The sequence below is a fragment of the Hemiscyllium ocellatum genome, chromosome 2 (assembly GCF_020745735.1).
Source record: "Hemiscyllium ocellatum isolate sHemOce1 chromosome 2, sHemOce1.pat.X.cur, whole genome shotgun sequence".
In the NCBI taxonomy this organism is placed as follows: domain Eukaryota; kingdom Metazoa; phylum Chordata; class Chondrichthyes; order Orectolobiformes; family Hemiscylliidae; genus Hemiscyllium; species Hemiscyllium ocellatum.
In genome coordinates, this window is record NC_083402.1 from 28331083 (window position 1) to 28352443 (window position 21361).

Sequence of the window (21361 nt, forward strand, 5' to 3'; positions counted from 1 at the left end):
CAAGTAGATAGGGTGATAAAGAAGGGATATGGCATGCTTGCCTTAATTGGTCGTGGAATTGAGTTTAAGAGTCAGGAAGTCATGTTGCAGTTTTATAAGGTTTTAGTTAGTCCACACGTAGAGTACAGTGTTCAATTCTGATCGCCAACATCATGGTAAGGATATGTAAGCTTTGGAAATGGTACAGAAGAGGTTTACCAAGATGCTGCCCAGATAAGAGTTTGAACTATAAGAAGACACTAGAAAAATTTGGGTTGTTTCCCTGGAGTGGCAACAGTTGAGGGGAGACTTGATTGAAGTCTATAAAATGATGAGATGCATAGATAGGGTTGGCGGTCAGAATCTTTTCCCAGAATTGAAATGTCTAAAACTAGGGGTATGCATTTAAGGTAAGAGGGGGTAAGATGTCAGGGGCAAGTTTTTTACACAGAGAGTAATAGGAGTGTTGAATTCGCTGCCAAGAGTGATGATGGAGGCAGATATGGTAGTGTCGTTTAACAGACTTTTAGATAAGAACATGACAATGCAAGGAATGGAGAGATATGGACCAAGGGCGGGCAGTATGGATTTGTTTAATTTGGTATCATTTTCTGCACAACATCGAGGGCCAAAGGCTGTACAGTTCTTTGTTCAATGTTCTATGTTCAAAACAAGCTCAACTATGGCAACTTGTACCTTAGACGTTAATTGATGCTGCTGATATTAATCTAGGTTATAGATTGTCTTATTGAACATAGTTGGGGTTCCCACAAGTATGCTGATGAATACTTACTTGATGAATTCCGCATACCCTGAGCACAGTTTAGTAGCAAACTGAACATGCTTGTCTTCGTGTGAAAAGCAAGCCAAATGCTTATTACATTTATTTCAGTGTGAATGTAGGAATAAATTAATGTGTTTTAGTTGTGAAATGTCTTTGATAACCTCCTTTCTTCCTTAAGCTCCTGCTGTCCTGTTGGTTTCCATCATTCTGCAGCTAATTCTACAAAGACACCCACACCTCAGGAAGTGCAAGTTCAGAACAACAGTATTTTCTTCTTGCCCGACAGCCAACTGGACCAGACTATGGAATGAGACTAGCTAGTACTCATCTTGTACAAGTAGGTACACATCCTTCTCAGTCCTATTTTTTATGGTTGCTAAGATGGACAACTACATTGCAAAAAAAAGAATATCTTTGGTAGGCTTTTATTATTCTTTTTCAAATATTATCGGAACCCTTTTAAGTTATGTTGGAAATCTCCATACTCTCCTTCTGTAACTCTTCTTGTAAATCTATTTCCTTTTGAGAGATAACCCATTATCTACAATTGCTTGGAGTCAGAAGGCCTGATGTTCAAAGTGCCACTGAGTAGGGACAAGGGCTGGATGGAATTAAAAATCACCTAATGGACAGTTTTGAGCTTCCAAAGGGCTGGTGGGAGCAAGGTAACACCATTGTTGCCCAAGTAACAACCCCTTCAATTCCTGAAGGAATTTGCTAAAGACCAGTCTGTCAAGTTTACAATTTTTATATTACTTTCTGGTGAGCCCAAATAGACTTGAACATGTTCATGCATAGCTTTCAAGTTTGCTGCAAGCCTAAGTAATCTTTCCTTTTGGGATCAAACGTGAAGTACCAACCAGTACTGATATAAATGCTACCTTTAACTTTGCCCCCTATGCCTGGCCTTTGCTACATTGAAGGACCTTTGGAGGAGCTGCCTGCTTTAATCTCTTCCTGCTGCTTACTTTTGCTGATGTTGTCAGAAGCTGCTCCCACCTCTAGAGATACTCAGCACCAGGAGCTGACTGATTGATTAATTGTTGTCACGTGTACCGAGATACAGTGAAAAGTGTTGTTTGCGTGCTATGCAGGCAAACTTTACCATACAAAGTGCTTCAAGGTAGCAGAACAGAGTGCAGAATACAGTCACATAGAAAGTGCAGAGAGAGAGAGATCAGAATCAATACTTTTGAGAAGTCCATTCAAAAGTCTGAAAGAAAGGATGAAGAAGCTGTTCTTGAATCTGTCCATACGTATATTCAAACTTTTATATGTTCTGCTTGATGGAAGAGGATGAATGAGAGTATAACTGGGATGGGAGAGATCTTTAATTACATTGATTCTGAACAAAATAGCCAATTAGGATACTTTTATCTTCAGTTTACAGCAACTTGAAGGGTGGTGTTGGGACTTGGAATTCATCCAGGCATCAGGTTCCTAACCTTATTTTAAAATCTGGTACATTGAGCTCTTATGACAAGGAGAAAAATTGACTATAAGCTTTACAGAGAGCCAACATGGAGTCACTGGGGTGAACAGTCACTTTCCTTGTCTTCAGCATAGAATCATAAAATTCCTACAATGTGGAAAAGGCCATTTGGCCCAACAAACCCACACCAACCCTCCAAAGAGTAACCCACCCAGATCTGTTCCCCTACTAACAAAATAGAGTTACAAAATATATAGACTCGAGAGGCCAAATGATCTGCTTCTCCTTCTATATCATACGTTCGTAGCTTTGTGTTTATTAATCGGTTGAGTTGCGAGCATGGAAAGCAAAGTTTCAGCTTTGTATCCTCATGAGGGACTTGCAGACTCTGCTTGAAACGCAGGATGATTCCCCTCATGTTCCCTTTATGTTGCTGTTTCTATGTCCTTGATGACATTTCAACCATTTCTGTTCATCCCCTGTATGTAAACAGTGGCACAGTGGTTAGCACTGCTGCCTCACAGCGCCTGGGACCTGGGTTCAATTCCTGACTCAGGCGACAGACTGTGTGGAGTTTGCACGTTCTCCCCGTGTCTGCGTGGGTTTCCTCCGGGTGCTCCGGTTTCCTCCCACAGTCCAAAGATGTGCGGGTCAGGTGAATTGGTATGCTAAATTGCCCGTAGTGTTAGGTAAGGGGTAAATGTAGGGGTATGGGTGGGTTGCGCTTCGGCGGGTCGGTGTGGACTTGTTGGGCCGAAGGGCCTGTTTCCACTACTGTAAGTAATCTAAACATTAATATCCTAAATTTACCCCTAAACCTATGTTTTGCAAATCGCCAGTTCCTTGTTGGCCATGCACTGCTCACACGTTTAGGCCAAAGGCCACTTGTGAAAACTTCCTGATCCTGGAGCTCCTTGACCCATCATGCTCTCTGAGGTCTTGTCCTTCTATTTTCAATTGCCCATTTTCACCATATCTGTTCCCTCACCGACACAGTCCATTAAACCCCAATGTTTTGAACTTACCACTTTTCCAGATCTCCGCAGATTAACCCCTGATAAGCTCCCTGACCATTTTTGCCCAAATCATCAGTACTGACCACGGGCCATCCACTGAGCAGTGTTGGAGAACAGCTCAACTTCAAACATTCTAAAGCATTCCGACTAATATATCTGCAACCCTTGGACTGGTTGTACTTGACCTGCAAGCCTGGCTGACCCAATCCTTGGAATACAAGGAAACAGCTCCCTGGCCTCCAGTAAGACCAAGCACCAGACTGACCATGGTAACTGTCAGGACTGGATTCAGATGAGCTTTTTGACTGAGTGTGGTGACATACCATGATTGGCGGTAGTCATGCTTGACTCCAATAAGGAGTGGTTCCCTTTCACTTTCAGACATGGCCATTTGTTTGAAACACATGTTGTGGCATTGATGTGGTACAAGGCCCATATGACAATTCAATGCTCTAAACCTGGTCAAGTTGCCTGCCTCTCTGTTTGCAAGAAAAGTGCTAAGAAAGCAAACTAAGAGTAGTAGGGTCAGGCAGCATTCAAGGAGCAGGAGAATCGATGTTTCGGGCATGAGGCCTTCTTCAGGAAGGGCTCATGATTCTCCTGCTCCTTGGATGCTGCCTGACCTGCTGCGCTTTTCCAGCAACACATTTTCAGCTCTGATCTCCAGCATCTGCAGTCCTCACTTTCTCCTAAGAGCAGTAAGGTGCAACCTGTGTTGATTCATGTGATATGTGTGCCCTGTCCACATGACATCAAAAAAGCAGGCAAGGCATAAGAGTCCTTGAGCTCCAAGTGAAGTTGTGAAAGGATGAGTGAGTTAGTCCAAAATCAACCAAAACGTGGTGGTGATTTGGTGGTGGCAATTTACATAGACAAAGGGAGGAAGAGGAAAGTGACGTGAGGAATGCTGGGATGTTGTGATGAAAATGGAGTTATCTAAAGGTCCAGAAAAGTAAGTGGTGATCTATTACTGCTGCCGAGTGCCCACTCTGATCTTCATGTCCGGGAATTGGTGGGGTTCACTTTCTTGGGAAAGGAGGTTTAAATTGGGTGCCATGTAAAAATGAGATGATTTAGCTAATATTGAGAATCAAATGCAGGGAAATAAGATAGTTGCCTGTCATTAGCAAGGTTCAGAACTCCCTTTTTAAAACCTGAGGGGGAAAGTGGAAAATGTTTTTCTTCTTTTGAGAATCTAATTTTTCCACCTGCATTGTGTTTCCCTAAAGCTTTCCCCATTGTCTTATTTCTCTAAGCAGAATACCTTCTGCAGTCCCCTTGGAAAATTAGTCTTCCATAAATGGTATTTGTTATGGAAAATGTACAATTTGCTTCCTAACAGAGACATAAAAACATGTTGATGGCCAATGGTATCTAACAAGTGCTGTCAATATTTATGCGATGCTTGTTAGATCATGCTGTTGATGAGCGATCTGGAAACACACATCAATTATTTCGAATAGGTGACGTATCTTGTCTGACATCTCACTTAGTGATTGATTGCATTTATGTACTTCACACAGAGTTAAAAGAATACCATTCTGCTAGTGTGCAGTTGCTGAAACTGTTTTGAAGATGCTATCTTTCTTCAAGGGGCTATTTTAAACGAAAGAATGTAGTTCCAAGAAAAAAAAACTAAGTCATAAAAGCAAAAGATTTTACATTTATTGATCTTCCAGACCATTACATGTTTTTAAGCACTTAACATTCAATTAAATATTTTTGTAACACTGCTATAATGTAGGAAACATGGACAATTTGCTCATATAAAATAATCCCTCAAATCTCCATGTGTTACTGATCAAATAAACTGCTGTTTTGTGACATTGATTGAGAGATAAATAATGGCCAAGATATTAGGGGTAATCAAATGCATTTCTTCAAAGGTATACAATGGGGTGTTCAACATCTGCCTGAGCAAACTGAGGGGACCCTGTTTTATCATCTTGTCCACAGTACTCTACAGGAGTACCGGCCTTGCCTTTTGTACTCAAGCCCTTGTAGTGAGACTTGAATCGAGGACTTTCTTATTTCAGTTGCAAACACACTGCCAATTAGACCACATCTGACATTTAAACTATAGACAAAAATACTTAATGTCCTCTCCATTAGAAACATCATTTTGAAATGGATGGAAAATGCTGAACAGAATTCAATAATTCATGTGGTGAGGAGAAGAACATTAAAATCTTGTTTGCATAATCACTGAAAGGTTGGGAACTGTTGTCGGCATAATACACTAATGAACAACATCTCAAATGCAAATAGCTTTCATGAATTGCAGTGTATTCAGTATAGATAGATGCAAAGTAAAATGTAATTGAGATGGTGCTGATCAAATCCTGAAGATGAAATAACACACTCCTGACATCTTTTTTCACACAGCAGATCCATCTCGTTCACTCTCGTGACAAGTCTTTGGTGACATCTCGGCCATCGGTAACAGCTGAATCTCTCATCTCAAGCAACATCTGCACAACCATTATTGAAAATGCACATGCCTGCCCTTTGCACTTTCTCACTCTCTGTACCAGTTGGGGAAGGTTAATTTGTTTGCTACAGAAATTGCAAGCTGTAATCACACAAACATAAGAGCAGCTGTTCAGATATTAGTTGGCCAGCCTTTAAAGTGACACATTTAAATGGATGGATAGGAAACGTAGCAAAAAAAATGGAATATTCCCACAAAAATTTAGATCAAACATTAGAGATTTTCCAGGTACAGCAGTACCTATTACTATGTGGGGAGCAGCACAGTTGTAGAAATGTCCTTGTGTTATTTTCAGCGGATTTGTTAACCTATTAATGTATCTATTAAAGGACGTGGAGAAACATAGGTTGAGACCTTCCAACCTCCAAATAATCAGACATACCATGGAAAATGCATGCTGGAACCTTTCTGCAGTCCCAATGCCCAGGATGTTTTAGCTTCCAACAGCCAATTATCAGGCATCCGGGGTCTTCTTAAAAAGCTTGCGTTAGAGTTGGAGATTTTGCTGGGTTCTGAATCGCTTAACTTCGAAAGCCAAGAATAATCAGCTAAATTAAAACCTGTCTCTCATTCCTGGTTTGCTACAAAACTGACTCTACCCTTGACCACGCTTCATGATTGGAGCCTGCAATAACTTATCCCCTATATCCCTATCCTGTGCATCTGCCACATACATGCGACCACTTTTCTCAACCCCTCTCCAAGCATCCTTTGCAGCTGATCATCCTCAATAGTCTCTCACCAGCCTGCACCCTCTCATCTGTCTGACCTTACGCCCCCTCACCCACCTGGCACCTAATCCCCCCTCACCCACTTGGAACTTGGTAAACTAAAGCCTCACCCACCTGGCACCGTATCCTCTTCACCCACTCCTACCCCTTCTTCTACCTGGCATCTTACAGCTTAGCCCACCTATCCATCACTCTACCAGCTTGTACAATTGGTGCCCAACCACATTCTACTTCCTCTCCAATTCACTTTTTCCATTCTCTCAATCACTGTCAAAGAGGTTTTGGGACTTTTAAACTGCATTCACTTATGAGAATACGGCAGTTATTGCTGTAAAGCAGAGGTCTGGCCTGTGTGGTTTGCCAGACCTTGTCTCTTCTGATTAGATTTGATTCCCTACAGTATGGAAACAGGTCCTTGGGCCCAATAAGTCCACACCGACCCTCCGAAGAATAACCCATCCAGACACATTCCCCTACTCTATATTTACCCCTGCCCAATGCACCTAACACTATGGGCAATTTAGCATGGCCAATTCATCTAACCTGCACATCTTTGGATTGTGGGAGGAAACCAGAGAACCCAGAGGAAACCCACGCAGACACTGGGAGGATGTGCAAACTCCACACAGACAGTCACCCAAGGCTAGAATCACACTCAGGTCCCTGGTGCTGTGAGGCACCGTGCCGCCCCTTGATAGATCCTACATCGGATGTACTCGTGGAAAACGAATCCTGGAAAGGGTAAGTGGGCAACCTTTATCTGATCTGCATTGGAAGTACAGCTTCCAACCCAGACATTGACTGACAGAAGAATTCTGACCTCACCATTCTGGACCAAGAGAAAGAATACTGTCGGGACTGAAGGTGAGATTTATGGAAGAATCCCCATCATAACATCAAGAACAATCAATTGCATTCATGCAATGCCTTTAATGTAGTGAAACAACGTAAGGTTCTTCACAAGAGTGTTATCAAATGCAATTTGATAGTGACACACATCAAGAGATGTTGGAATAGGTGAAGAAGTAGATTTCAAGGACTTTATAGAGGATTGCAAATTCATGGATGAATTTGAATTCTGCAATAAGAATATTAAAACTGAGGTTTTGCTGAATCGATGCCAAACGGGCCCAGCAAGCATGGGGGTAATGGATGAACAAGACTTGGTGGTATGAGACAGACAGCAGAGTTACAACAAAAAGTAGGAAATTGGAGAGGGAGTAGGCCATTTGGCCCATTGAGACTTTTCCCCCGTTCGAATGTTTCACAGCTGATGTTCCACCACAACTCCACTTTCTGTATGCCATTGACATCTTTAATAACTAATTTTGGATGAACTCCTATTTATGGAGGATATAAGATGTGTGGCAAGCCAGTCTGGCAGTAGATTAATTGGGTCTAGAGGTATGGAAGATGCTTTAACAGCAGATGAAGCAGGGATGGAGACTGACAATGCAGCAGAGCTGCAACTTGATTGTCTTGGTGATGGAGCAGACATAACATCATAAACCTATCCAGGTACAACAGGATGCTTAAGTTGATTCAAGTTGTCATACACTACAAACAAATTTTATCCAAATTAGTGGCTTTGTACACGACTCTTGCACATTTCTTTTCAGGAAGCTTTTAAAACTAAGTAAGTGAGTAATGAATATAAATCAAATCATGCATAATTTACCACTATTTGCAAAATGGTTACTCTGTACTCAAAATCCAACTGTTTGAAGTGTGTTTCAACTGAAATTAATTCATGAAGGAGCATTTAAAGAAGAAGTGGAACTGTTTGGTCAAATTACCAGTCCTGTTTGAGGACTTGCCACAGCTTTTAACTCATCGATGTGAAGGAAAATGGCAAATTAGATGGATTCTACAATCTATGGGCAACCTATAATTTATGAAAAATCTGTTCTGCTACCTTTTAACCCAGTGGTGAAGAGAAAAATCAAATGCTTAGAAAAGAACAGGGTTGGATAATGGTGAGCAGTGGGGGGTCTCTCAATAGCAGATGTTGAAGATTGCAGCCCACTCTCAGTCACCCACCTATCGGTTTCCAGCCTGCTCAGGTTTCAGTTGGCCAATCAAAAGCCGTCCAGCCAGGACTGACAGGCAATTCATTACTCAAAAGCCCCATTTGATCTCTGCAAACGCTGAGTCACCCTATGACATCGGTGTCAGGCTATGACCTTAAAGGAAACTTGAGCTTTAGATCTAAAGAGCCAGCAGCATTGGAGTACTTGGTCCCAAAAACAGAGTTGCAATTCTTTGGCCATTGTTTCATTTCAAAATTTAGTCCATAAGGAGGTAATTGAAACGTAAGGGAATAAAATCAGCTGTAAGACTCACTGGCCGTTGGTGGATAAATTCACTGTCCACAGTTAATAATGTAGGGAACAAGTACAGCTCCTGCAGAACATACTTCCCCACACTCCTCCAACTAGGCCATTGGAAACCAATTTGATTGAGGACACGCCTAGGAGAAATGGAGAAGGCCAGAAGCTGGAAAATCCCACTGTTTGATTACTCACCCTGCATTCCCTTCTATAAACTGTTTCTGATTGTGCTGAAGTTCCAATATCACTGGACTGAGACCTCTCAGCTGGAGAATGTGGCTGCACTGTTGCAAGATGAGTACATGACCTTCTCCATTCCTTTGAACATGGCTGGGATGTTCATTGGTTGAAGGGAAAGCATGGATGAAGAATGGGTTGATCAATGTCCGCTGGTCACTCTGTGTTATCAGGGAACTTCAGATGATGCACTCGGGTAATTTGATGGTGTCAGGGGAATGGGGTAGGTAAAAGGAGTTTGGGAAGGAATTTGTCTGAGAGGGCAGTCATGCCAAGTTGCGGTTTTAATCAGAAGGACAAGATGCTGTCTAGAAGGATAATTTCACTTTTCATTTTCACCTCAGGACAAGACAGCTCACAATGCCAGGTAGACATGGAGAGGGGTTGGGGGAGTATGCCAGCTGGGCATTCTTATGCCAATGGAGGAGTATATATTGCAGTTGTGCAGTAGCCGAGAGTGCAGTTCCATTGCCTATAGGGAGGTTCCAGGGTGTGTCAGGGTGGATGGTGAGGAGTGAGGGAATGATTGAGTGTACTGTAAAATATTGGGTTTTGTAGTAACATTTTAATGACTTTGGGAGTTAAGAACATGAAGAAGTTGGGAACTCACCAGTCTGTTTAGTGGGTATAAAAGCACTGAGATGTTCATATGAATTACAATTCATTGACAATCTTTCTGTTTTCTCTAACAGGACAATCTTCAGTAGCAGCAAAAGACTCTTGCTAACCTCTGAAGAGCAGGAGGGGGCCTCAGTAAATGTATCATGCCATGGTCTGCACCAGTTGCCAGTTCAGATACTTGCAGCTCGGTGGGATAACATAGGCTGAAAGAATGGGAGAAGCCTGGTTTGAACACCACAAAGTGGAACCAAAAGTGGAAGCTGTAACCTATTAGGACTCTGGCAGTCAGAACAGTCTGAAACGTTGGTTGATGCTGAACCTCAAGTTGATGACAAACCACTCGAGTCAACTGTAAGATGGCAATGCTAAATTTGCAACTGGAGGTGCACAAAGATCTGGCAGAAATACCAGAATGGACAATTGAGGGCTGCATCCAGGCAATAGGGGACAGAGAGTTCCCTCTCGTGTACACATATTCACTCTTCCATTGTGAGGTTAGAAACTCTCCTGGAGAGTCACATCCAGCAGCTATAACTAACCTGCACACTATCACCTTGTCACGGATGTTAAGTAGCTAATGACCTAGAAGATGAAGTAACAAAGAAGATTGATGAGGGAAGAGGAGTAGATGTGATCTATATGGACTTCAGTAAGGTGTTCGACAAGGTTCCCCAAGGGAGACTAATTAGCAAGGTTAGATTTCATGGAATACAGGGAGAACTATCCATTTGGATACAGAACTGGCTCAAAGGTAGAAGACAGAGGGTGGTGGTGGAGGGTTGTTTTTCAGACTGGAGGCCTGTGACCAGTGGAGTGCCACAAGGATCGATGCTGGGCCCTCTACTTTTTATCATTTACATAAATGATTTGGATGCGAGCATAAGAGGCACAGTTAGTAAGTTTGCAGATGACACCAAAATTGGAGGTGTAGTGGACAGCGAAGAGGGTTACCTCAGATTACAACAGGATCTTGACCAGATGGGCCAATGGGCTGAGAAGTGGCAGATGGAGTTTAATTCAGGTAAATGCGAGGTGCTGCATTTTGGGAAAGCAAATCTTAGCAGGACTTATACACTTAATGGTAAGGTCCAAGGGAGTGTTGCTGAACAAAGAGACCTTGGAGTGCAGGTTCATAAACCTTGAATGTGGAGTCACAGGTAGATACAATAGTGAAGAAGGTATTTGGTATGCTTTCCTTTATTGGTCAGGGTATTGAGTACAGGAGTTGGGAGGTCATGTTGCGGCTGTACAGGACATTGGTTAGGCCCACTGTTGGAATATTGCATGCAGTTCTAGTCTCTTTCCAATTGGAAAGATGTTGTGAAACTTGAAAGTGTTCAGAAAAGATTTACAAGGATGCTGTCAGGGTTGGAGGATCTGAGCTACAAGGAGAGGCTGAACAGGCTGGGGCTCTTTTCCCTGGAGCGTCGCAGGCTGAGAGGTGACCTTTTTGAAGTTTACAAAATTATAAAGGCCATGGATAGGATAAATAAACAAAGTCTTTTCCCTGGGGTCGGGGAGTCCAGAACTAGAGGGCATAGGTTTAGGGTGAGAGGGGAAAGATATAAAAGAGACCTAAGGGGCAACTTTTTCACGCAGAGGGTGATACTTATATGGAATGAGCTGCCAGAGGAAGTGGTGGAGGCTGGTACAATTGCAACATTTAACAGGCATTTGGATGGGTATATGAATAAGTAGGTTTTGGAGGGATATGGGCCGGGTGCTGGTAGGTGGGACTAGATTGGGTTGCGATATCTGGTCGGCATGGACGGGTTGGACCGAAGGGTCTGTTTCCATGCTGTACATCTCTATGACTCTATTACTCTAGTGAGACGTCTGCATTCTCCAACAGGAAGTCAGTCCCTCTCAGGTAAGCAGATCAAATGTATCTCATGACAATAGATGGTCTGCACTGGCATCTCCCGTCTGGGTGATCCCAATGATGACGCAGATCCTCCGCCTGTCTGCCAATGACAGCTCAGGATGCTGCAGTAGAAGAGGAGGTTCCTGTCACTGTGCAGGAAACCATCACAACAGCTGGGGACCTCACAGCCTCAGGCAAACGGAGACTGCCCACCAAGAATATCACAAGCAAAAGGGGAATCAAAATCATCATCTCTGTTCTCAGCGATGGGGGAGCCCTACCATATAAGGAAAAGATTTAAGGACACACTTTAGAAAAATATTGGCGTACATGGGTGAGTTTTCTATCCAATTTGGTGTGTGAGATGTTGCTGCTTTTTGCATCATATCAGCATGACTTGGAATAGGTTTTCTGTTGTGACATTTCAAACGTTTAACAGGCATACTAAAGGCCTGTTTATACTGCATTAATCTTGTGGCTGTGATAGACGCAATAGGACTGCAGTGATGCAAGAAGCAGCTCTCCACCAGCTTCTCAAAAGTAGCTCAAGACAGTGACACCCACAAGAGAATTTTTTTAAAAATGCAGCTCCATCTATTTGTTTCTGCTTGTAACATGTTTACAGATTCACATCTTAAGAAATAAGGCAGTTCAGATGATGCTCATTGGGTTCCACATTGTTACACGATGTAGCCCAATATGATGGTCTCTTGAATCTCATGACTATGCTGTTTCCCAACCGCAACATCAAATTCAGCTTCCAGCCCAATATCGTTTAATTGCATTTCTTTGTGGTGGCTTTTTACTGCTATTCCTTCAATGGATGTTTTGCTGCCACTTTTCTGTATTTTTGGATATGAATTCTTGGATTGTTGCAAGGAACATTTGGCTTTTAGATTTGTACCACAGTGAATTTAAAAGAGCTACGTTGCTCACAAATATGTGATAATGGTACATGGGTGTTAAGATCTCTCTTATTCAGAAGGAGGAATTTTAGTTTAGATTAACTACACATGGAATAGTCATCAGATTTTGAGTTGGGCCCGGATCACATTCCCAAACCCAAAGCTCGGTGACAGATGAAAAATGATGCTTAGGTTTTGTCAGCAAACATGGTCTGATCTAAAGAACTTATCACATCTTCTTAGTTAAGCAGATTGACCCAAGTGGTCAATGTTGGATTGTAGTGGATAGGAAATTGAACTGGTAAAATCACAGCAGGTCGAGCAGCATCAGAGGAGAAGGGGAGTCGATGTTCCATGTAGGAATCTTTCATCAGGACTGCATACCTCATTGGTAGCGGCTTTCTGGGAAATCTGGGAAAAAAGATTGGAGCAAATTGTGAAATGTGAGAAGGGGCATTTCTGGCCTTTCTGGGATTTTTAAAAGAGCAAGTAAGTTATCCATGTGCTTTTTGTTAGCGGTTGTGATAATGTTGTGAACAAGATCAACAACTCCTAGCCCACTCAGTGCTGACCAATTTCCAAACGGGTTCACAAAGCAACATCTGACTTAGGTATTTAAAGGCAATGCTGCCTATTTTAAATACTTGTTTAGAATTTCTCAATGGAAAGCCTGCACGAATCTAATTGTGGAACCAACCGTTGCACTGATTGGATTCAAGGTAAACCACTTACATCTCATTAAGGCTTGTGCTCTGTGACCATGATGTGCCAAAGCTTTTGTTCACGCCTACAATTTAAGAACTAGATGTGGGTATTTGTATTGAAAGTTTCAACTGATAGTTATTATATTTTAATGAATTAATGTACATTAGATAAACTACAGCCACAGGTGTTTCAATGAGCTATTCAGGGGTTTGCAAACAGCGGTATGCTTCCATCAGTGTGTCATGCTTCGAATGGCCCCAGTTAATACGGAGTCTGTGAGCTTTATAGCCTCAGGTCACACGCTGTGACACAGGGATGATATGAGCAAGACTCTTGCATGTTTTTTAAAGGAATACTACATACCAACTGTGTGACAGGAAATCTTTGATCAAACTGTCCGACGTGTGACTTCATTCCCATAGCAATGTGGTAGATTCTTAAATGTTGTCTCAAATGGCCTAGCAAGCATTGAAACTGTCTGAAACTGGTTATTCATCTAGGCACTGGAAAAAGGGAATACCTAACCCAATCAATCTACCCCCATATCTGAAAACTTTTGCCAAAGTTTCAAGAGCTGTGCCATTGACTAGCCAAGCAGCTGCCTGGCACACTCTGCCAGATTTGGTGAAATTTTATTACAAATGTGAATACCACAATGGGTAAGAATCCCATTGGTTCTGGTGCACATGGAGATGCCCTCTGCTTTGCATGGCATCTGTGCGCAGTTAATGACAAGCATGCTGCTGTAAGGGTCAGCAGGGCAGAGGCTCAAATGTATCCAGTACTGGCATTGGTTAAATCCCCAGCCTTCACAACTTCAAGCCACTCTGAACTTCTTAAAGAGGAAGTTCATTCTGGATGGAGGAAATGCTGGAGTTGGTTGTGGTGAAATAGAATGGTTTGGTTTAAGCTCTCTGGCTGTGTGCTTGATGCCTTTATGGAAAAGGTGGTCAGGTGACAATAGGTTTTCAAATGTCAAATCTCAATAATTCACCTACCATTGAATGTAGCACACACCCATTACTGACCCACCAACAACCTCCATAAGCCACAGATGATACCTAATACTTGTAGCTTTGCACTTGCAGCATTATTGTAAGCCTCACACCCATTTCTCACACGTTGTATACATTGGCAGCTCTTCAGTCATGACTGTCATTATCATCCAAACACATTGCATCACACTCAATGACACACTTCCCTCACTCTTGCAGGACAATCTGGTGCATAACTGGAAGTGGCAGAGCCAAACCAATGGGGGACAGACTTGCCTTATTTCTGTGGAGCAGCAAACACTCTCCATCATTGGATTGCAGTTACTGAGGGCCTGACCAGTGGCAGAGTGAAAGCCGATGGCAGATCACAGCATGTTCATGCCTCATCTTTCTGTTCACATCTCACTTACCTATCATTGTACGACCTGTACTAAGTTCCAACCTGAACGTTGCGTAAGTATGTCCTTCTTACTTTTTCCATCAGTCTCAAAAACCTGGAGCACCTTCTGACAATGGGGTGAATCTCAGTCTCTCAGAATGCAGCTTTTCAAGGAGGTGTAAACCACCAGCTTCTCAATGGCAATTAGGGATGGACAATAAAAGTTGTCCTTGCCCATTATGCTAAATTCCATGAACATATAACAAATTACAGTCACTGTATGTTCGTTATTGTCTATGAAATAGAGAAAACTTGTATCTGACACAGATAAACTCTCTGCATGACAGTCATGCTCAAAACAAACATTTGGTACTGAAAGTAAGTTATTTGTGGAGTCAATGCAGGGATTTTTCAGCCAGATTTTATGGTTGTACAGTTGAGCTGTTCTTTATAGGACTGCCTAATTTCCAAAGGGATAAAATTGAAGAGGTTCCACAATAAATGGAAAATACATTCTGCCCAGTGGTGTGGTTGAAAGTACTCAGTGTTTCTTACATTTTGTGTCTAGGATTCTTCTTGCTTATTCAAGACTCTACTCTCGTGGGAGTGACTGGCTATTAAAGCTTTCTGAGGTGGTGATGTCTCAATAACTGCTTCTGCAGAGAGTTTATGGATCAGGAAGTGCTCTTGACTTACCCAATGTGGGGAACCTATAACCCCAGCCCACCCAACCTGGATTGTTGCCTTCTGAAAATTGTGTCCCTCAGCCTCCTTTGTCTTGATTATCACCTTGTGTATTTTTTACATTAGGCCGTGCTGGACAATAAGACAAACCACTCTCTCCAAACTGAACATAGGAATGTTAACTCTCTTTGTCTCTCCCCAGATGCTGCCAGACTTGCTGAGTATTTCTGACATTTTCTGTTTTGATTTCAGATTTCCAACATTTGCAGTATTTGGAGTTGCCTTTGTGTTTATTTCACTCTGTCTTTCTTGAGTTACATCTTCAGAAATGCAAATAAATGCCAATGGCAAAGCCTTTTAGCAGCACAAGAATGCACAGCTTTTCCTGCTTCATATTGTCTTGGATATTGAAAATCTCTAGGCTCTCAAGATTTAGCTCAATCGACAACAATGGATGTTTTTGATAATCATTTAAATGAATGGATTTCACACATGGATTTCTCTTGCCATGGCTGCAGTGTGAGATGTACCAACATGCCTCTGATCAAGCTACCAAAGCCCTTCAGTAGAAAGTATCAGTTATAATGTCTTAATAGCTTTGCACTTATCCGACATTCCTTGTTTGCTTTTTACCTTTTACGTATTTTGTTCTGAGGAGTAGTATGCAGCTGTTCTAAACAAAGACATTTTGTTTTGGTCACATCCTCAAAAAACTCATCACATTTATGAGGTGCAATTTCCCATGCCCAAAAGCATATCCCTAATCAGTCCTTGCCTCTCCAAGTGTATGTAAATCTTACCTCTCAGAATCCCCCCCAACAACTTTCTCGCCACTGACATTAGGCTCACAGTTCTATAATTCCTAGGCTTCTCCTTGCAGTATTTCTGAAATAAAGGCACAAGTTTAGCCACCCTCCAGTCTTCCAGCACTTCACCTGTGGCTATTGATGATACAAATATCTCTGCCAGAGGCCATGCAATTTCTTCCCTAGCTTCCCTGGGATAACTGATTTGGATGAGAATATAGAAGTATGGTTAGTAAGTTTGCGGCTGACACCAAAGTTGATGGTATAGCAAACAGTGGACAAAGTTATCTAAGAGTACAATGGGATCTTGATCATCTAGGCCAATGGGCCAAGGAGTGGCAGATGGAGTTTAATTTAGGTAAATGAGAGGTTGTGGGTTTCGGTAAGACAACAAAGGCAAGACTTATACGAATAATGGTAGGGCGCTTGGGAGTGCTGTCAAACAGAAAGGCCTGGGGGTTCAGATACATAGTTCCTTGAAAGTGCTGTCACAGGTAGACAGGGTGATTAAGAAGGTGTTTGGTATGTTTGCTTCCACTGGTCAGAGCACTGAGTATAAGATTTGTTGCGGCTGCACAGGAGGTTGGTGAGGCCACTGTTAGAGTACTGTGTATAGTTCTGGTCGCCCTGCTATAAGAAGGATATTATTAAATTGGAGAGGGTGCAGAAAAGATTTACCAGAATGTTACTGGGACTGGAGAGTTTGAATTTTAAAGAGTGGTTTATTAAAATGGAACTTTATTCCTTAGAATGTGGGAGGTTGTGTGTGATCTTTTAGATAGGTAAAAGCAATGACTGCAGATGTTGGAAACCAGAGTCCAGATTAGAGTGGTGCCGGAAAAGCACAGCAGTTCAGGCAGCATCCGAAGAGCAATAAAATCGACATTTCGGGCAAAAGCCCTTCATCAGGTATTCCTGATGAAGAGCTTTTGCTCGAAACGTCGATTTTACTGCTCCTCAGATGCTGCCTGAACTGCTGTGTTTTTCCAGCACCACTCTAATCTAGACTGTGATCTTTTAGGGGTTTATAAAATCAAGAGGGCATAGATGAGGTGAAGAGCCATTTTTTTTCTCTAGGGTAGAAGAGTTCAAACCTAGAGGGCATGAGTTTAAGTTGAGAGGAGAAAGATTTGAAAGGGACCTGAGAGACAACTTCTTCAGGCAGTGGTTTGGGCTCTTGTTCGTGTGTGGAATGAGGTGCCAGGGGAAATGGCAGATGCAGGTACAGTTATAAAATTTAAAAGACATTTGGTCAGGTCTGTGAATAGGCAACATTTGGAGAGATATGAGCTAAACACAGGTAAATGGTTTCTGGCTTGGTTTGGAAAACCTGGTCAGCATGGACAAGTTGGACTGAAGTGCCTATTTCCATGCTGTATGAGTCTATGACTCTATGTTTGACTCCCCAGCTCATGTTTTCTACATCTACAGTTATCAGAGTGTGAATTTTGCAGCCAATAACCTGAATGGTGTGAAGGGAATATGACAAGCTGACCAGTTTACAAACAAAAAACCTTGTTCTGTGTGCAGTCTTAGATTTAAGTTTCATCTGTATGAAACCATGATAAATTATCCAGTGAATAGCTAATGAATTAAAATTAGCCATATTTGCTGGTAACTCCATTAAGTGCCAGGGTTACGATAAAAGCAGGAAGGGTCACTGCACCTGAAACATTAACTCTGATTTCTCTGCACACATGCTGCCAGGTGTGCTGGGCTTTTCCAGCAAATTCTGGTTTTGTTACAGTAATTGTTTAGATTAATAATAGAGGGAGAGGAAAGAAACCTTTCCCATTTTTCAATGGTAGGGAAATTTGACCCCGAAAGGTTGAGGGATGACCTTTCAGAGGTTTATAAAGTCAAGAGGGGCAGAGATGAGGTGAATAACCAAAGTTTGTTTTCCCTATGAAAAATGGTACGGGGTCTTTCAAATGATATCAAGTATTGTGAGGTGGAATGCAGCTCTGAAAAGAGCTGTTAGTGGTCATTCTAGTTGTCAATCCACACTTGTAGCAATGTTACTTTGGGTACTTGATGATTGATATTTAGGATCATGCCCTGAGTTAAGAGAATGTCTGTGTATGTTCATGTGTGACAAATTTCACAGTTCTTGTACCCAACATAAAAAAAGGACCCACTTTCATGAACACTTGCTTTGTCTACCTTAGTTTGCAAACAGCAGTTTCCTTTAACATAACAAGAAGTAGACATCTGAGCGTGCCTTTAATAAAGCCTACAGAGCGAATATGTACATGCCCGAAGGAAAGTTTTATCTACAGCAAATTTAACAGAGATAGTTGCTGTTGTTGGTGTGGAATGTTATCAGTAACAAAAACCAATACAAAGTGGAAATGTAATTATAGTTGATATTAAAGCACTTTCCAATGACCCCTTGCTAGCAGGCTATGAGCCCAGTAAATCATATTCATCTCTTCGGTTTTGTTTACACATTTCTTTTTGCAGGTTTAAACAGGCATGAGAAGCAACAGTACTGAGAAAGACAAGCACAATAAGTGGAGAAGGAGCAACAATTGAAAAGCAAAATGGAAGTCTTCCAAATCTTCTTGCAATGCTAACATTTCCAAAGACTTAGTAACTTCAGAAAATTAACTCAACATGTCTTAAATGCAAATAAAAATGTGAAATATATTCAACAGAAAATCAATCACTACTTGAATTTATGCAGTTTCACAAAAGTTATCCATGCACAGAAATTCAGTGACGCTCCAGGTAACTAGACAGGACACGAGTCTGTCTGCTTTTAATGCAAGCATAAGTCTATTTATTGGAAAGTAATTTCCCATGATATTGGAGAGTCAAGAGTCAAGGACAATCTTCAGCTACAACAGGATGAGAGGACAGAGTTAATTCAATCAGGAAGACAGGTGCAATACAGTCCCTATTTTAAAGTCATACTTTCTGTTCTTCTTTTAAATAATACTTTGATTGTATCTTGCTATTTATGGTAAGTAGCAATGTATAAGAAAAAAAGTGGAGTCACTTGAAGCTTTAGAGTTTATCTGCACTCAGGTCTTACAGGATGCAAAGTGTTAAAGTGCTACCCTGGCTGTGAGACTGTAATATTACGTCATGACATTTACATGAGTGATTTTGATGATAAATATGATTTAAGTATTTAGAATGAGAACGATGACACAAAAGTGAAATCTAGAAAGAAATATGTTTTTTTCAGTCAGAAAAGGCAGAATTTTATTGTACTGTATGCAAATTAATGCCTTTGCTAAATTACTATATAAAGGATTGTCAATATTATTTTTAGTATGGTCAGCATTGTTTCTGGATACTGGTAATTTACTGCTGTAAATGATTATTTTTCATCAAAATATAACAGAGGTGCAACTTAGTTTTTGAATTCTGTATCTTTATTGAACATCTTACAAAGCATCCTTCAAAGTGCTGGAGTTCTGTTTATTCTGTGATCTTGCTGCTGTGATTGCTTTCTTACAGCTGGCTTACTCATCCTTTCTTCAGAGCTTTTAATTTGCACCAATATAAATAGATTTGTGACTTGTAACCTCATTCGTACCTTTATATGAATTGTCCGGTTGCAGTGAAGATGGAGCAAGCCAGTCTTCTTTTTAGAAAATCAGCAATAGGCTGAATGATAAAACATTCCATGAACTAAGTGTTTGAATTTTGAGTTTGTTACTTTAACATACATGTCTGCAATTTTGAAGTATTAAGTTTCACAATGGGACTTCAAAAAAATAATGCAACCTCCTGTTTATATGAGAAGTATGGGCATTTCTGGAAAACAAATTTTGCATATTTTACATGTCCACTTAAAGTGTGCCTAGAATGGTTGTTTTCTCATTGGTAATATAACTTTCAAAGTAATATTCACATTAGGATTTTGCTTTCCAGTTATTTTATTTTGTTCCAATAAATAACTGCAATTCGTTTAAAGACTGAATTAGTGCAGGATTTAAAGAAATACTATAAGCTCAACAATAGGTATGCATTCTTCTAAGACACAAACACCAAAGAGAAAGGGGAATTAATCATGGTAAACACAACCAGTTAAAGATTACCATTAGAAAAAAGAAAGTGGCTTCCATGCATTGTAGGAAGAGTGGTAAGTCTGAAGATTAGGATCAATTTATCCAGCAAAGGAGGGCCAAAGAAAAGGAAAAGAAAAAGAGAGTTGAATGCAAGCTAGTGAGGATCATAGAGATGGACTGTAAGAACTTCTATTCGTATGTGATAGGAAATAGATTAACAAGGATAAATGTGAGCACATTACAGGTTGCGACAGAAGAATTTGCAATGGAGAACAGGAAAAATGTGGAGAAACTAAACAGTTACTTGGCATCTGTTTTCTGTGTTCATTGAAAAATATACAGAAAATCTCTCAGAAATACTAGGTCACCAAGAGGATTTGAGTGTCTGAAGAGTGAAATGTAATCAGTATTAGTAAAGAGGTAGTATTTGAAAAAAAAACTGGATTGAACATTGATAAAACTCAAATTGACTTCCATTCCAGAACATTGAAGGAAATAATAGATTGATACAAATGGATGCATTAGCATTTATCTTTCATAATTCAATAGATTATATAGGGGTTCCTGCTGACTGGAAGATAAATGGAACCCAATATTTAAGAAAAGATGAAGAAGAGGAGTGGAGAACTACAGGTCTATTAGCTGTAGGTCTGTTAGATTGCTATCCATACTACCAAAAATGTTATAAACTGTTATAAAGACAAGGGAACATTTAGAAAAGAATGGCAAACTTGGGGACATAGCATGAATTTAAGCAAGGAAATCATGTTTAACAACCTTGTTGGAATATTTTGAAGATATTAATTCCAGCATTGATAAAGGAGAACTAGTTGATGGGATGTATTTGGATTTACACAGGACTTTTCATAAAATTCTACACAAGAGGCTATTATATAAAGTTATGGAGTTGGGAGTGGAATGGGGTAGAGAGTATACCAGAAGAGTATAAGACCATAGAAATAGGAACAGGAGTAGGCCATTCAGCCCCTTGAGCCTGAACAGGCATTGTGGCTCAGTGGTTAGCACTGTTGCCTCACATCGCCAAGTACCCAGGTTCAATTCCAGCCTTGCGCAATTGTCTGTGTGGAGTTTTCACATTCTCCCCATATCTTCATGGGTTTCCTCCCACTGTCCAAAGATATACAGATTATGTGAACTGGCCATGTTAAATTGCCCATGAGTTTTCAGGGATGTGTAAGTTAGATGCATTAGTCAGGGGTAAATATAGGGTAGGGGGTTACTCTTCGGAGGTTTGGTGTGGATTTGTTGGGCTGAAAGGCCTGTTTCCACACTGTTGGGATTCAATGATTTTAATAGGATCATGGTTGCTCCATCTTTCCTCAAGCCCATGGTCCTGCCCTTTCTCCATAATGCTTGATT

At 41.1% G+C, this 21361-nt stretch overlaps 1 protein-coding gene across 1 annotated transcript in view; it reads left to right on the top strand.

Annotated features, from left to right (window-relative positions):
- The window catches only part of LOC132826956 (organic cation/carnitine transporter 2-like), a 132993-nt gene extending 114413 nt beyond the window's left edge, over positions 1–18580 (top strand). The window contains exons 11-12 of the mRNA XM_060843284.1: positions 942–1100; positions 18423–18580. Coding sequence (XP_060699267.1) covers positions 942–1074 — 133 coding nt within the window. The 3' untranslated portion in view covers positions 1075–1100; positions 18423–18580. The remainder of the gene's footprint in view (positions 1–941; positions 1101–18422) is intronic.
- The last annotated feature ends 2781 nt before the right edge of the window (positions 18581–21361 follow it).